Source organism: Salvia miltiorrhiza, chromosome 1, assembly GCF_028751815.1.
Source record: "Salvia miltiorrhiza cultivar Shanhuang (shh) chromosome 1, IMPLAD_Smil_shh, whole genome shotgun sequence".
NCBI lineage: Eukaryota > Viridiplantae > Streptophyta > Magnoliopsida > Lamiales > Lamiaceae > Salvia > Salvia miltiorrhiza.
The window spans coordinates 73008021-73021523 of record NC_080387.1 but is presented as its reverse complement, the minus strand read 5'-3'; the positions used below and the strand labels follow the sequence as shown (position 1 = coordinate 73021523).

The following is a 13503-nucleotide window of genomic DNA, read 5'->3' as shown; positions in this document are numbered from 1 at the left end:
CCAAAATGGAAAGTGTGTCATGCTTCGCGGGACGGAGGGAGTAACTCGCTTCCGGTAAGAAAACTGCTTCTCGGACTTCTCCTCTCTCCTCTCTCCTCACTTTGTTCCTAACAATTCTACATCACCAACTTTTGCCATCCCACTCATGTTTTCCACGTTCAAAGAAATTAAAAATGATAGTAATTTATTTACACGTACGCGTTTGAGTGGACTAAGATCTAGCATCTGAGTTTTCTGCAATTTTGGAAAGAATAATTTGTTCAAAGGAATGAACCCTAATTTGTTCAATCAATGTCGATTTCTGAAGCTCTCTTCAATAATTCAATTTTATTTATATTTTATTTAAATTTTACATTTATTTTTTTATAATTAATATAAATTAATTTATTAATTATTTTTAATTAATACTCCCTCCCCTCCGTCCCTGAAATAAGTTTCTCTTTTTCCTTTTTGGGACGTCCCCCAAATAAGTTCCTCTTTCTTTCTTTCTATTTTTAGACAACTACCCCACCACTAATAATACTTTATTTATTCTTACTTTTCACTTTTTCACCACTCCCAATACTAATTATAACATTTTTTCACCTTTTTACCACTCTCAATACTAAATATAACATATTTTTCTCCACTATCAATACACTTTATCATTTTTCCTTAAAACCCGTGCCGTCCCCAAAGAGAAACTTATTTTGGGGACGGAGGGAGTATAATTTAAAATTGCAATTTCATTTCAAAAAAATATTTGGATGCAATTTTTTTTTTTTATCAGTAAAATTTTAATTTCATTTAAGAAAAAACAGTCTTCAATCGTGACATTGCTCTAACCTCAAAATAAAAATAAAAATTATTACACTTCTCTATGTGTATGAAGTATTAGTCCATTATAAAAAATACATTGTATTATTTTATAACTACTAGTGATATTTTTTTTCATTTAAAGCCAAAGTGCTATTTGGCAGAATGTTTCAAAATAAATAATGAAAATGTAATAAAAAAAACCACAATTGTTCGAATTGAATAATTAAAAATAATAAATATAAATGAATGAAAAAAGACTGACGGTTGAGATTTAAAAAAAGAAGAAGATTAATTTTTAAAAGAAATAAAGGTAATAAAAAATATAATGAAAACTCAGTGGGGCCCAGTTTCTGCAAAATTCAAGGGTTGCAATGTTGCATCCCCTCTCCCCTCTATCCTAATCTGCATCGCCAACATATACCAAAACTCTTGTAAATATGGAGAAAAAAAATTTCTTTGTGCGACAAGCATTCATGATTGAAGAAATGGATAGCATAGCGTCAGCGTTGGTGACATAAAATAGTGGTGGTCCGTCGTCGGGTAAGAGTATGAATATGAATATCCACAAAAGCTGTGTAATATGACCATTGAAAAAGCTATCACAGTCAAGTTTTACAAGAGTTTTGTGTCCATGAAGATTGTGTATTCATCAATAAATTAACAATGCTTGGAGGATTCATATAAAGAAGAGTGCAAATAATTAATGATGCCAAGTGGGATTAATTCATTTACTTTTCATTTACTTAGACCAATTGTTTTTGTTTTGTTTTTTTTTTCTACTTTTGTTTTCTTTGTTTTTTAAACGGAAAAATAAAAATATATTAATCCAAGTCTGAATGTATACTATCAAGAAGCCAAGACGAAAAATCGGACTTTCAGATCATTACATCTTGATCTAAAAAAGTGAACTTGGCCAGCTCACGAGCTGCCTTGGTTGCCACTCTATGAACGTGGCAGAAATCCGCCTTATTTTCTTTGTTTTAACTTTTCCTTTTCTTGAGTTTTTTTTCTTTTTTCTATTGCCTTCCCCCACCCACCTTCACCCTCTCCTTTTTTTTCTAATTTCTTTTCTTTTCTCCCCCCCCCCCCACCCCAACCCCTCTCTCTCTCTCTCTTCTTTTTATATTTCCTCCTCCCCCCTGCCCCCATCCCTCTCTCTCTTTTTTTTTTTCTTTTTATATTCCTCCTCCCCCTTCCCCCCCCCCCCCTCCCTTTTTTTTTTCTTTTTTATATTTCCTCCTCCCCCTCCCCCCTCCCCCCCTCTCTCCTTTTTTTTCTTTTTTATATTTCCTCCTCCCCCTCCCCCCCTCCTCCTCCTCCTTTTTTTTTCTTTTTATATTTCCTCCTCCCCCTTCCCCCCTCCCCCCCCCTCCCTCCTTTTTTTTCTTTTTTCTTTTTCCTCCTCCCCCCTCCCCCCTCCCCCCTCTCTCTCTCTTTTTTTTTTCTTTTTTATATTTCCTCCTCTCTCCTCCCTCTCTCTTTTTTTTTCTTTTTTTATATTTCCTCCTCCCCCTCCCCCTCCCCCTCCCCCCCCCCTCCCTTTTTTTTTCATTTTTCCTTATTTATATATATATATTTCCTACCCCCCCCCCTTTTTTTCTTTTTCCAATTTTTTTCTTCCTCCCCCCCCCCCACCCCCCTTCTTATTCTATTATTATTATTATTTTATTATTATTATTATTATTATTATTAATCGTCTTCTCCCACCCTACGAATTAGGGTGGCACCGGCGAAACGCGAACCCACCGAGAAGAGAAGCTTGTCCGTAGGTGCGCGTCGTGCCATTGCGATTACATTTCTGACCCGTGGCGCAGAAGGTGGCGAAGTCCTCGCAATTGTTAGTCAACAAGTTATATTCCCCAAACCCATTCCTCGAAAGCAGAGACTCTGCTCTTTCCAGCACCACCTCCACGGGGCCGGCCTCCGCCGTGTTACAAGTCCCTCGCCGTCTCATCAAGTACCCCGCCTTCGTAACGCCGTACTTGTATCGCCGCGGCGACCCCGATTTCAGGAAGCAATCCAGGCAAGACGCGATCACCCCACTGCTGCGCTCACTATACTCCATTAACTCACACGCCGAGCAAACCTCCCTTCGTTCAGCCGAAGACGATGCTGCACTCGTGAAGTGAATCACTTGCCCTTCGCTACGGTAGATACCTGTCAAAACATTATTTTCCCAAAGTTTATATGCGGCTGTAGACAATTGCCAAGATTTGCAGGCCATGAATGGACAAGGCGGCCAAATGAAGGATGAGAGAGAGAGAGAGAGATGTTACCATGATGTGAATAGGCGAGACATGCTCGGTAGACGTAAAGGTGGTCGCCGGGCTTAATGTAGCGGCGGGCGATGTAATTTGAAGCCAAACCCATATTTTACAGCTACCTTTCTTCTCCCTCTCTCTCTCTCTCAATGGTCTCGGCCTTTCTCTCTCTCTCTCTCTCTCTATGGTCTCGACCTTTCCGTAATCATCATCTATCATCATCTATTTATAGTGCACCCAAGTGCACTGCAGTATAACCTTATCTTTAAAATTAATTTAATTTAGTGCTCCCTCCCTTCCATTAAATTGCTCATTACTTTTGGACACGATTATTATTTATTAGTAAAAATGGTGATTTAAGAGTAATTTTTTTTAATAAATTATTCCCTCCGTCCGCCAAGATTATGTTAAATTGCTTGGACACAGGATTTAATAAAATTGGTGATGATTTTGATGTAGTGGAAAAAGGGTCCCACCACTTTATAAGATGTGTGGCTGAGATTGAATTTTGGATGAGTTTTTTTGTAAATATAGAGTGTTAGTAAGGATAAAATACTATTAAAGATGATGGTGGGACAATTGCCTTAAAAGGAAAGTGACATAATCTTGGCGGACGCTCGATATAGTAATTGTGACATAATCTTGGCGGACGGGGGAAGTAACTTATAGTATTAATTAATAAAGAAATTTAAAGATCGCATCACAGGGGACTTGAACCCAAGACCTGACCTTGTGAATTAATCACTTTATCGTTTGGCTAACACACGCACAATTTAAGAGTAAAATTGATATAAAGTGATGGAGCCCATAATTTTTTGTGAGATAAAGTGTTTTTATTTTATGTAATAGGATAAATTAGAAATGAGAGTGGTTCATCCAGATGGAATAATATTTTTTTAAACCCAAGCTTAGTTACATTTGTAGGATCCACGCATTGAAAGCTTTCTTTGGAAGCTTCCTTTTTGGAATTGTCAAGCCTTGTCGTTCTTGCACATATTGAAATTAGAAACCCTTTCATCTTCTTTATTGAAAATTTTGGAAAAATGGAAATTGAGAATTTTTGGACTCTAGTGAGCGTCCGTGGCCGAATTACACCACGGTGCGTCAAATGTTCCATTTGTTATCAAACTTATCGTCGCGTGTTCTTAATTTTACAGAGATAATGTGAATTTAAGGGGAAAATACTTCACTGAGAATCTTGAACTAGAAGATTTGAATTTAATTTAGAGACTTCATAGTATGGCATCCTTCATACAAATTAAAATTCATGGCATCGTTCATACGGGTTACATCCTCGGCCATCATGTTGTTTCTACCTAGACCCACCTAGGTTGGGTTAAAAATATACTTGTAAATTAAATTAAATTAATTGAAAAAGGTAAGATTATACCACGTGTCACCATATTAAAGTGGGAGTGTAGGTAGGTTCCCAATTGCTGCCACTATAGCGGGATGGATGACTTTTTCACAAAAGGGTAGCAAAGTTAATTTCATTTGATCTTTCTGAGAGAGAGAGAGAGGGGAGAGAGAGAAGGTGTTACCATCGGAAAAATTCTTCGTGCGTTGCATGAAATACATGAGTCCGTTAGGATCATGCCACGTGTCATGGCAAACTTGTAATTAACATATAGTAATGTATTAAAAATAATTCAAAACTTCTCCCTAACCATGGTTTTGGATAGGGCCCACTGTCCTTTTTCGTGTCAGCAGCACTCTTCTCCATGAAAATCGATGCAAAACCTTGATTAGGAGCTGCTAATTTGGACTTTGGACGGCTGCTGGGTCCCACCTTGGATATTCTGATTTGTGTGCTTCTATTGTTTGAATTTTTTTTCGTGGTCGACGACTGTTTCGTTTATTCTTTTCTATTTTTATTGTTTTGCTGAAAATTAATCAATTTCTTTTTTTGAGGAATTGTTTTTAATTGTTTAATGATGCAAAGTTTATGCATTTTCTTTCTTCTCTTTTTTATCGTTTTTTCTGCAAATTTTTTGAGGCGGCGTTTTTTTCTGAAATTGATCAACGTTTTTGTTTTTAATTTTTTCAATGATATACAATTTTTCTTGTGTATTTTTCTTTCGTATTTAAATTAGCACTAGCTGTGAAGTCCAACAAATAGTCTGCATTGGGGAGACTAGGAATGTCAAAAAAGTCCGAAACCGACGGATCGACCCGAATAGACCGATAAAAAAGGTGAGTTAGGGCTGAAAGTTTTTAGCCCGAATAAAATTTAGTCCGAATGGCCCGAACCAAAAATAGTCCGAGCCCGATAGGGTTGGCCCGATTAACCGAACACATTCTTAATAATTAATTTTTAAACTTTAATACTTTACTTTTTAATTCAATAATAACATTTTGATGCATGTAGAATATGTTTTGATTTTTTCCAACGGTTAATAACAAACATCTATGGTATAAAAGTCAAAGAAAGATAGTCATTTATATCAATTTTTATCAAAACGAAATTAAAGTTAGATATTATGTAAACTTATGTTAAAAAATATACTACTTTTTGTATCTAAAATAAAGCAAATTGTCTTGATTTAAAAAATAAGATATTTTTATTAAAAGAATGTGATTATTTATATATAAAAAAACATATAAAAAAATTGTAAAACTTGCGGGCCCGAACGGGCTAGCCCGAAACCTAGTGGGTTAGGTTTAGGGTCAAAAAATTTTAGCCCGAAAAATAAAAAAATCGACTAGCCCAAACTGAAAATAACCCGAAACCGAATGGTGACCCGAAACCGAGTGGGCTGACCCGATTGACATCCCTATGGGAGACTCATCCAACTTAGTCATATCCATTTTAGTAAACATCAATCTAATATATATATATATATAGGGAAGGGCTAAAATAAGAGCATTTCTTAAGATATAAAATAAGAATCATTTTCAGCCCTTAGATTATCAAGATCTACGGTTGATTCGTAATCCTGTTGGATGGATTTATGGTTCTGAGTTCGAATCCCAAAGATAGCAAGAATTTATTTTTCACAATTCATACCTTTATGCAGCGAATTCATACGTGTTCTACATAAAATTCATACATTAAAAATTGCTCTTATTTCTTATTTTAAAATGTGCTCTCACGGTAGCCCACCCCTATATATATATATATATATATATATATATATATATATATATATATATATATATATATATATATATATATATAATCAGTTAAAATATTTATAAATTCAAACGAATTTAACACAAAATAAGGAATTTTGCTTCATATTGATACAATTTCATTTACTATAAGTGAAAGACAGAGATTTTTTGGAGTAAAAATTTAAAATGTCCACTTCCTTATCTTTTTTTTGTAAAAATGCTCTCTCTTATTATACAAAGCATTTTATGCCCTATTCTTTAAATACCCCTTGATTTGATGAGTTTGCTTTGTTTTTTGTGAAAGTCTTACACATTTGACCGATTTGACAGCTATCAATCATAAAAGTCAACGATTTGACAGCTATCAGTCAAGAGTATATATGACCGGTGGGTGGCTAGATCATGTGTCCGGCCGGGCGGACACATGATTTTACCGGCCGGACACATGTTTTCACCGGCCGGACACATGATTTTATCGGTCGGATCATGTGTCCGACCGGTAAAAATGTATAAGACTTTCACAAAAAACCAAACAAACTCATCAACATCAAAGGGTAAAATAGGCACTTCACATAATTAGGGCATAGAATGCTTTGTATGATAACTTAGGGCATTTTTACAAAAAAAACTTAGGAAAGTGGACATTTTTGCCTATTAACACGATTTTTTGGGGCCATGTTTATCAACAACTTATAATTTCAATTCAATTTTTTAATAAAAAAATATTTTCTCTCTCTTTTCTACTCCCTCCGTCCACCAATTCAAGGCCTACTTGCCTTTTTGGGACGTCCACAAAAACAAGGCCTACCTATTTTTGGTAAGTTTTTATTCATTATTTAATCAAAAAAGTCAAAGATTCTTTACAAAAAAGTGAGACCCTTTCTCCACTCAACTAATAAAAATACACTTGTTCTTAAAAAGTGGGACCCTTTCTCCACTCAACTAATAAAAATACACTTTTTCTTAAAACCCGTGTTTTTTCCCCTAGGCCTTTAATTAGTGGACGGATGGAGTATAAAACTAATTTAAAACCAATGATGTCATGACATGACATCATGGTGACTTGAGTTCTGACTTCTGATAGGTTGTTGGGCAGATTTTTACATTTTACTATCATTTTATCTTTTCTTTGCTTACATTTTTTTTTTGTCTTTTAGCTTTAAATACGACCACGTCAAAATAGCTAAAGTAGTAAAGTACGTCGCTTTTGTATAAGTCGTTATATTTCTAAAAACAATAATAAAATATAAAATGTGCTTTAATTTTCAATATTCTAAATTTGGAAGAATGAATTGTGAACAAATTTTACATAAACACTATTGTGAACAAATTTTCAATCCTCAATGTGCAATGGTAAGACAGGCCAGAAATGTAATCGGAATGGAACATCGAGACGCTACGGCCATGCCTCGGTTTTCACTCCGTTTTCGAGCCGCGCCGCCGTCGTATTCATTGCGATTGGGTTAGCGTTGCGCGGCGATAGAAACATGAGTAGTAGTAATAAAAGAAAGAGTAATGCTAAACAGCCACATTGTGGCCACCCACAATTTACCTAAGTCGAAAATAATTTAATTTATTTAACTTATTTTTAAAAATAAAAATAAGATTTAATTATTTTATCATATTCTCTACATTATAGTTATTTTTTTGCAATTTTTTGGTATCTTTTTTATTTTTATTAAAAAATAAATTAAAAATAAAAGACGCAAAAAAAATTTAAAAAAATAAGTACAATGTAGAAAATATAATAAAATAACTAAATCCTATTTTTATTTTAAAAAATAAATTAAATAAATTAAAATTATCCTTATTATATTAGTGTGTGGGTGGCCATAATGTAGCTGCATAGATTTATTGTAAAAGAAAACGAACATGTAATGATCCATTACTGTAGTTTGCAGCTTTCAACATGTTGCGGAGTCTGGTTCCAAGAGAATATTTTTATTTGATTCAATCTATTTTTTAGTTGCTAAGCAAAGATGCATGGGGCAATATTAGAAAGTACTCCCTCCGTCCCCAAATTAAGTTCCTCTTTGGGGACGGCACATGTTTTAAGGAAAAATGGTAAAGTGTATTGATAGTGAAGAAAAATATGTTATAATTAGTATTGGGAGTGGTGAAAAGGTGAAAAAGTGTTATAATTAGTATTGGGATGGATGAAAAAGTGAAAAGTAAGAATAAATAAAGTATTATTAGTGGTGAGGTAGTTGTCCAAAAATGGAAATAAAGAAAGATGAACTTATTTGGGGGACATCCCAAAAATAAAAAAGATGAACTTATTTCAGGGACGGAGGGAGTAGTAGTAAAATAACTATGATGATGGCGAAGATGACTTTGGGCGAAAAACGGAATTAATATTTAATAACGTCTCTCCTGAAATATTTGAATTGGATAATTGCTCGAATTTTAAAATGATGGTAAATAATACCATTAGGATATTTCAGAGTATAAGATTAGGATTTAATCAATTCAAATCAATTTGACTACTAATGTCATCAAACTCAAGCTTAACATTCAATTATCAACGAATGTTAATCATATAAATAAGGTTTTTAAATCTAAATTTGACAATAATTAAACACTCAATATTACTCATAGGTATTTCTCTAAATATTCAAAAGTCCACATAACTAAATATTTCAAAAGTCGATTGCACATAACTAAATATTTCTCTAAATCACGACATAGGAATTTGCACATTAGTCCAAGTCTTCTTGTTTCATCTATATGTTCTACTTAGGGGTGGGAAGATAGGATTCGGGTATCGGGTACTCTATACTCGAATTTTTCGGGGTCGGGTTCGGGATCGGGTAGTTTAGGGTGCAAAAAATCGGGTATCGAATTTACCCGAAATTTTAATATATATATTTTAAAATTATTTAATTAATTTAATTAAAAATAAAAGCTGAAAATAAGTTTGAATCACAACTTTCATTTTTTCAAACCCTAGTCCTACCCGAAATTTTAATATATGGAGTATATTTTAAATTTATTTTCGAATTTTTTAATAAAAAAGGGTATTTTTGGGTATTAGGGTACCCTATTACCCTGATGAGGAGTAAACTCTGCATCAATGCTGTGCAATTAATATGGCTGAAATATTTCTTTTATATTATTATTATTATTATTGACATTAATATTATTATTTCAAATATTTTGTGCAGCACTGACTTGACAGGGTTAACCTTATCAATCGGAAATTATCTTGGCAGCTCAACGACTCGGCTTCAAGCTCAAGACTCATGTAATAAGGGCTTAGGCCTGATTATTTAGATAAATGGGCCTTAGAGGTGAAATATGCCAAACTCACTTAATAGCATATAAATAGGGATCATTCATTTTTTACTCATAAGTTAAGTTAGATAAGTTAGAAAAGTTAGTCATTCTTTCAATTCTCAAGTTGTAAATGTAAACACTCTCCAAGAATATAGTGAAACACCCAAAACTCACTCGTGGATGTAGATCTAACGATCGAACCACGTAAATTATTGTGTCGTTTATCGCTTTATAGTTAGATGTTGATTTTTGATTCATTATACCTGATTAAGCCAAATCAGGTAATTCGAGTACCCTAATACCCGAAATACCCGATTTTCACAGTTTGGCTTGAAAGATGCAATTTTGACCAGGTAATTTAGGGTACCCGAATACCCGACTCGGGTATTAGGGTATCCGATCTTTTTTCGGGTTCGGGATCGGGTATAGGGTTTTGGCCTTATTCGGGATCGGGTACCCGATCCCGACCCGATTCCCAACCCTAATTCTATTATACGAAAAGAAGACATAAAGCGATGAGACATAAACTAATAGTTATCTTTAATATTATATTCAATCCATCCACTAAGTATGATCACTTATTTTTTAACACAGTTATTAAGAAGAATAATGATTAAATGGCAAAAGTAATAGAGAAGGGTGAAACTCACAACTTTTTGTGAGATACAAATAATTTCATTTTTTAGAATTGGTCATTTGTAACGGGACAATCCAAAATGACAAAATAGTCATGTTAAATGAGACATATCGAGTAATTTTGATTTATTTATGTAAGTATGTTATCTCGGGTTAATATTATGACAGGTTATTAATAATATGATACAATTTCCTTTTCCTTATAAAATTAATCAAATAATCAATTGAAAAAATCAATAGATATTTTAGTTAATCAAATTTCGAAATGCATTTAAAAAAAATAAATGAAATTAAGTTGACAAAACCAAAAGTTTTACTCCTTCCTTCTAGCATTTCTTGACCCATTTGCTAATGATACGAATTTTAAGAAATTGATGTAGTATATTGTGAATAGAATTAGGGTCCCACTTTATTATAAATAAAAAAATTACTAAAAATAAAATGGATCAAGAATTAATGGACGAACAAAAATAATAGTAAAATGCATCAAGAATTGATGTACTGATGGAATATCTTTTACCTATGTGGAGGGTGGGAGGCTATAATCAGAATTCACCTTTCCTTTTTACGTACCTTTTATATTCTCTTTTCATTCACTATTATATCATAAAGTTTTGCCAAGTGTATATATATGTTGATTGGTTATTGAATATTCCAATTATTTTATTGACTCTTTCTTTTTAGGGAATGTATGATTCAACTTTTTAGGGAGTAATTGATTATGCCATTGATTCTCGTTTAGTACTTTGGTAAGTGTTGGAACTTAGATAATCATAGGTAATTAGGATTCGGTAGATTTATATTGGCTTGTCATTTATTTTTATACATTTTACACGATATCGATCATATAATTTACATATTTGACGTTCTAAATTTATTTTCATTATATTTGACCATTTTCATTGAAATCCTTTTTCTATATGATCAAATATTATTTGTGAATATAATACATAGTATTAATGGTACATGGTATTATTCCTCCTGATCACGAATTTAAATACAGCTTTAAAATGACATTTGCCGCCACACAATCTTTCCTTAATAGCTAAGAAGCTTTAAGCTGCTTAATATCGAAGATTATTTATATATATGAAAGGAAAACACAATATTTGAAGTACAATGAAGGAAGCTCTCCTTTCGCCCGTTATAAAAATATTCAATTTATTATTTTCATCCGTTCACACTAAATTATGGAAGAAGAATTTTGACTGGGTAAAAAGCAGTAGTGTGATTTTGGGGCAGATTATTCAACTTTAAATTGATGCATGTCCACTTTTTTTTGCAATGCACGGTAATAAACGAATTTTGGGGTGACCTAGTGGAATGACATCAATTTTATGACATTATACGTCTAACAAAAATAATTAAAAACACAATAAAGATAAACGTATTAATTAGTTAAAGAAAAATCTAAATAATAAAACATGATTCTCTATCTCTAACTAAAAATTCTTTCTCCGATTTATAAGTTCAATTATCTAAACATTTTGACAACTTATAAATTCTTAAAAAATTACATCTTATAAACTTCAAGAGCTTATAAGCTCTTTAAAATAAGCTTAACCAATCCCATGTCTTCTAGTCCAAAATCATGTGAATTAAACTCCATTTTTGGAGTAGAGCAGCTAGTAAATATTAATTCCTATTTTCGTCGAAAGGCGTGTTCGTCATCATCATAACTATTTTATTTTAATATTCTTCTACTTCCCCACCATGAGATAAGATTATGAGACTAATCTAATGAGTTTGTGATTATGAAAGCAATAATCATGGGGGATTGATACAGCACCTCCTATTTGTCTCATTACAAAAGCTCAAATTTGGTACTCACCAGTCACCAAATTTGGTCATCAATTTATTGGAATGTCTGAATATAAATAATGAATTATGTACAAATATTTGTTATTATGTATTAATTTTTAATTTATATTAAAAAGGGAATAAAGAAAAATTACTTACTCCATCCGTTCCATTACAAATGTTTCATTACTTTTGAATACGAAAATTAATATATTTGTAGAAAGTAGATAAAATGAGTTGGTGAAATATAATTTAAATATTAAGCATAGAAAAAAATTACTATATTATAAAAAAAGAATTGAATATTTATAATGAGACATTATATTATAAAAGTGATATATTTCTAAGGAGACGGAGTGAGTATTAAATTGGCATCAAGGAAGAAAGATACTGTATAATAATCAATGTCTTGATACGACCAACACACCGACACACACAGAGTCAGAATTTGATTAACTAAAAAAAAGGAATTTTATTCGCACCTACCCCTTTTTATCTTTAGATCCGAACACATTTCTCCGTCAAAAATTGAAATCATAAGTCAACAACTCCACTTCTTTTTAATTTTTATATATACCATCACCTAACTTTTCATCACAAATGAAATAACCCGAATACTATTTCATGTGGGCACCACTGGTTAATTGGCTAGATCTGGTTACCTCTTTTTTTTTAGGGAGTTTTTTTATTATTATTTGAATTAATTAATTGGCTAGATCTGGTTACCTCTTTTGTTTTTTTATTTGAATTAATCATTAAAACTTTAGTAAACAAAAATATATAAAGAATATACGAAAAAGAAACATGGGAAAATTTATGGACCTATTTGGATAAGTCAATATTAACTCATCATCATCTTGGATAAGTCGTGATACGGTTTTCACTCTTCTTTCATTTTTATTTAACAATTCAATAAGAAACATGGGAAAAGTTACATACAAAAAAAAAAAAAAAATCAAATATCAACTTATCATCTACTATTTGGTTACTTAACAAACGGTCTAAATCAATGACAAGTCCATGCATCGACCCACGACTTTTTTTTCCTTTAAACCTTTACTTTTTGTGTTTTTCGCCCCTCTTCTTTTCTCGCATCACATTTTAATTTCTATATACCATCACATAATTTGCCATTAAAATTAACCACAACATTCATTCCGTGGGTGTACAAATGTTAAATTGGTTTAGATTAGGTTATTTAAAGAAAATAAAATGGCATGGGAAAAGAGTTGTCCTTTAATAAATAAGAGAATGTTTTCCAAAGTTGATATTTAAATTCGTGAGAAGCCTTAATAATATAATCTGGAGGATCAAGTGGGGGGAGGGGCCAAGGCATTAAGCCCTTTTTTCTTTAACAAAAAAATTTAAGTACACACAGGTGTACTGTACAATCGAATTAATGCGCACCTATAATGATATTATTTATATAGTTCGAATCAGGATGTGAGTTTGGATAAAAGTACTAATCAAGATCTAAGTGTTGATATAACTCGATTATATAGTAAGATCACCTCTTTTATTTGATCTTTTGCCGCAAGTGGGGTATAATTGAATTTAAAATAAAAAATGATAATTGATGACCGTGTTTGCGCGGACAGCTGGCACAGTCTGATGGATT

At 32.6% G+C, this 13503-nt stretch overlaps 1 protein-coding gene across 1 annotated transcript; it reads right to left on the bottom strand.

Annotated features, from left to right (window-relative positions):
• Nucleotides 1-2482: 2482 nt before the first annotated feature.
• LOC131006000 (protein LEAD-SENSITIVE 1-like) lies at nt 2483-3260 on the bottom strand. The gene is made up of 2 exons (XM_057933152.1): nt 3075-3260; nt 2483-2955 (listed from the first exon to the last, which is right to left on the bottom strand). The coding sequence occupies exons 1-2, from the start codon at nt 3166-3168 to the stop codon at nt 2507-2509; spliced, it is 543 nt and encodes a 180-aa protein (XP_057789135.1). The 5' UTR covers nt 3169-3260; the 3' UTR covers nt 2483-2506.
• Nucleotides 3261-13503: the final 10243 nt, after the last annotated feature.

Excerpts from the sequence above, each read along its gene's own strand:
- LOC131006000 (XM_057933152.1), bottom strand. The coding sequence starts at position 3,168 with ATGGGTTTGGCTTCAAATTACATCGCCCGCCGCTACATTAAGCCCGGC. Across the intron at positions 2,956-3,074 it reads TCTCGCCTATTCACATCATG|GTATCTACCGTAGCGAAGGG; the intron begins GTAACATCTCTC and ends ATGTTTTGACAG.